Source organism: Pteropus vampyrus, unplaced genomic scaffold (assembly GCF_000151845.1).
Source record: "Pteropus vampyrus isolate Shadow unplaced genomic scaffold, Pvam_2.0 Scaffold588, whole genome shotgun sequence".
Classification (NCBI taxonomy): domain Eukaryota; kingdom Metazoa; phylum Chordata; class Mammalia; order Chiroptera; family Pteropodidae; genus Pteropus; species Pteropus vampyrus.
In genome coordinates, this window is record NW_011889369.1 from 87,900 (window position 1) to 91,769 (window position 3,870).

The following is a 3,870-nucleotide window of genomic DNA, read 5'->3' on the forward strand; positions in this document are numbered from 1 at the left end:
GGCTGCCTCTGGGGTGGGGCACAGTGCAGGGCGCCTTCTTCTAATCTACCACAGGCAGGAGAGGGCGCTAGGACACTCCTGAGGCTGGAGGGGCCACCCAAGCCTTCACCATGGAGGGGACAGGGGACAGGGAACCAGCCTTCAAAGCCCGGGTCCTGGTTGCCATTACCCACACACGCGGGGCTGCAGATATGCTGGCTTCACCTGGCAAGGGCCTCCGGTACCGGAACTGCCCCTCCTCCCCAAAAGGAACACAACAGGACGCCCGCATGCCCGCCCCCCACCACCAAGGGCCGCTCAGGGGGCCCCCGTGGTTCTGCAAAGGAGTGGGCAGAGCCCCCTTGCCACGTTTGGGGGCTGCGGTTGGGGAGGGCTGGGAGCTCGCAGAGGCGGCCTGGCGGCTGTAACGCGTGTGAAATATTTCAGGGCTTAATTAATTTAATTTGAGAGGTTCCTTTTCCGAGCGTGAACAGTTGTCTCCCAAGAGACGGCGCGCGCCTTCTCCCCCTCCCGCCTGCCTGGCGCTGGTGGGCGGAGGGAACGGTGGGATCTATTCTGTGAGGGAGCTGCGCTGGGGGCGCCCTGCCTCCCCCTGCTCCCGAGCCTCCCCCCAGCGGGATCTCCTTCCAACCCTGGAAGAGTGCGCGTGGGTGTGAACCAGGAGCTGGGCGCGTGACGGGTGTGGGGGTGTCACTGGGAGCTGCGGCCTGCACGGCCTCCACGGGACTGTGGGTGCACCTGGCGAGGATGCAGTGGAGGGTTGCCGCGCAAAGTTGGCGGCCGCGGGATCCGGGCATCCCCCAGCGGAGGAGCGGGGAAGGCTAGGGGGGCTCAGAGCCCCAGGAAGAGGGGCTGAGAGAAGTGGGGCGCCTGCCCAACCCACTGAGCGCTGGGGCCCGAGGCGCGCGAGCGGAAAAGGAGGTAGATGGGGCCGCGGCGCAGGCCCAGCTAATGAGCGGGAAGGAGCGGCGCTTTGATGTCTGCGGCAGCTCTGCCCGCCGGCTGTCTGGGTCCGCGGTGGTCCCTACGGCGTCCGCGGGGCTGCGCGGGGCGGCCTCGCAGCGCGTCTGTCGGCAGAGGCGCGCAGGCCGCGGAGTGTTCGCAGGGTCTCGTGAGGCCTGGGCTCCCCTGTGCCGGGACCCGGGAGCCCGGGCTGGGCCGGTAGGGGTGCCCTCCAAGCCCGAGACCCTAACCCGCCGGCCCTGTGCTCCTCGCTCCCCAGGCAGGGGATCCCGCCCTCTGCCTGCGAGGAGCAGACCTTGAGCCAGACGTGCGCGCGCGGGGCCGCAGACCCCGCGCAGCGGCGGAAAGAGGAGGGCGGTACAGAGAGGGCGCTGGGCCGCCGTCCTTTCGTTGGGGACGGGGACGTCTGCCAGTGTGGGGGCTCGGCCTGATCTCGGCCCACACCTCCCGACACCCACCTCCCACGTGCGCCTGCCCCAAAGCGACGTGGACCCTCTCCGCGCGGCGCCCTGAGCGGGCCGTGGAGGGTGCGCTGGGCCAGAGACCCGGGAGTCCCTCCAACCCCCGCTGGGGAGAGGGCCGCCCAGGGCCCCGCGGGCGCTTCCAGGCTGGGGTCCCCCCGGTGGTGGCGTGGGCGGGCAGTGCTGGTCAACCCGTTGGAAGCCGGAGCGACCTCGTTGGAAGCCGGAGGGACCTCGAGGCCTCGCGGAGCGTGGATGAGCCCTGTCAGCCTGGATCCACCTGGGCCCCGCCCCGGGTTTTTCTTTTTTTTTCTTTTTTTTTTCTTTTTTTTTTGAGCCCGCGCGTGAGCCGCCGGCGGGTCCTGCTTTTCCCGGGGCTCTTCTGCGCCCTGGCTGCAACGTGTCACACGTGGGACGCTCTCGCGGGGTGAGTGAGAGCTCCTGCAGTGCCTCCCCAGCCCGCGGCTGGGGGGAGTTCTCCCTACCGGTCTCCAAGAGCCGTTTCCTGGGCCCGAGGCCCTGGGGTGGGCACGGACACCTCTGCGTGCTCGGAGGAGGCGCCCTAGGCGCCTAGCTGGCAGCTGGCTTCCAAGAGCACCCGGGCTGTGGCGTCCCACCAACTGTCGGCCTGGAGCGAGTCACCGGCTGTTCCTGCGCCCTGCGGGCGGGACCACCCCTGCTGGCAGCCCCGCGCCCGAGGTCCTGTCCATGGTGCTGAAAGGAGCTCCGGGCGCGCGGGCTCCCATGGAGACGCCCCTCCCCTCCCCTCGGCGGCCCTGGGAAACGACCCCATGCGCACAGCGTCTCTCGGTTTCGCCCCACTTCTTTGCCCGCCGGTCCGCTGCCTCCCCAAGCCTGTACAGCGGGGGCGACAGAGTGACACAGGGGTGGAGTTTGTGCCTGCACCCGCTGGGGAAGCGCCAGGGCCGTGCTTGGGCAGGTCTCATCCTGACCCCGTGCGCCGTGGCAGGAGGATGCGCGGTGAGGTCCCGCAGGCAGCGCCCAGTCTGTCTCCCTTTCTGGGTCAGAGAGTGCGGCTGTTGTGAGGGTCAAAGTTCAAGTGGAAGCTACTTGGGAGTCTCAGTTCTGCACAGACAGTAGCGTTTCAAGAACAGGTGGCCGCATCCAGGCCTGGGCACTGCTGGGGCCCATCCTGCCCCGGGAGGGGCCAGCAAGTGGTCTGCAGCCCACACACCCCTGCCCCAGGGTCGGCCTGGTGCCAAGGCCACGGTGAGGACCTGCCGGGCTGTGCCGTGGCTCTGGCAGAGGCCACGGGACACCCCCGCCCCCAAGTCTCACCTCTAAGGTCTCCAGGCAGATGCCAGCGGAGAGCCTCACGGGTGCTTAGTCAGGTGGACACTCGTGCACGTGCATGGGTGTCGGGGGGCAGCTCATGTCACAGTGAGTTACGTAACGTCCTCAGGGAAAGAACAACACATATTAGGAGGTTTCTGGTGTAAGGAAACTCAGGTAAATACTAGGTGAGCGGAAGAGGCCGGCGCTGGCACCCTGGGCTCCTTAACCAGCTGCCACCTGCGGCTCTAAAACAATGGGCCTTACTCTATCAGTTCCGGAGGCTGGGGGTCGGCGGGCTGGCTCCGCCCGAGGCTGCGAGGGACGACAGTCCAGGGCTTCCCCCTGTATGTGTCTGATGTCTCCCCCTGCCTTTCTCTCATGTGAACACTGTCGCTTGGGTTGGGGCCACCCTAAAGCAGGGCAATCTCATAGGAGATCTTATAACTCGATTATTTCTGCAGAGCCCCCTTGGCCCTCCCTGAGGGCACGGCTGGGGGAACATGGGGATCCTGAGGCCCCAGGATGGTCAAGGGCAGCCTGCAGGCTGAGCTGGACCCAGGCCACTCCCAGCAGGAGGCCACCGTGGGCTGATGTCCCAATTCGTGTCTGTGCTGGCAGTGGGGACTGCGTCCACCCCTGCCACCCTCTGAGGCTGCTCCCCAGCTCCCACGGAGGCTCCCAGGCTGGAGGAGGTGGTGCTGGCTCAGGGCGCCAGCTCTGCTGACTCATTTTCCAAGAGCCATCGCGCTGCCACCTCACTCCTCCAAGGAGAGCCCAGGAAGGAGGGGTGTACCACTCTGTCCACCCCAAGAGGACAGGGTATCTGTCTACTGCGCGTGGCCACAGGAACTGCCCCCCACATTCCACACGAGGCAGTGAGGTGGCAGAAACTGGGTCACTGTTGGCTGCGCTCATGGCTCTGGGGAGCTGGCCACGTGGTCCCAGAGGCACAATGGTCTGCAGTGGGTGAGGACGGTCAGTCTACCATCCCAGGGGGTCGCGGCTGGCCTGGCCTTGCTGGAGGAGCTGAGAGGCGCCTTGGGAGGTCCAGCCAGGCACCGTCTGCTCCTCCTGCTAACTCAGCCGGAGCCTGAGAGGCAGCAATGGGGCCGGCAGTGGACTCAGTGGGGCTCTGGCACATTCTGCCCCC

General features: G+C 67.2%; 1 protein-coding gene across 1 annotated transcript in view; it reads left to right on the forward strand.

Annotated features, from left to right (window-relative positions):
• Window positions 1-951: 951 nt before the first annotated feature.
• BRSK2 (BR serine/threonine kinase 2) overlaps window positions 952-3,870 on the forward strand; it is a 30,318-nt gene continuing 27,399 nt past the window's right edge. Inside the window, exons 1-3 of the mRNA XM_023525658.1 lie at window positions 952-1,079; window positions 1,223-1,320; window positions 1,446-1,688. Coding sequence (XP_023381426.1) covers window positions 952-1,079; window positions 1,223-1,320; window positions 1,446-1,688 — 469 coding nt within the window. The remainder of the gene's footprint in view (window positions 1,080-1,222; window positions 1,321-1,445; window positions 1,689-3,870) is intronic.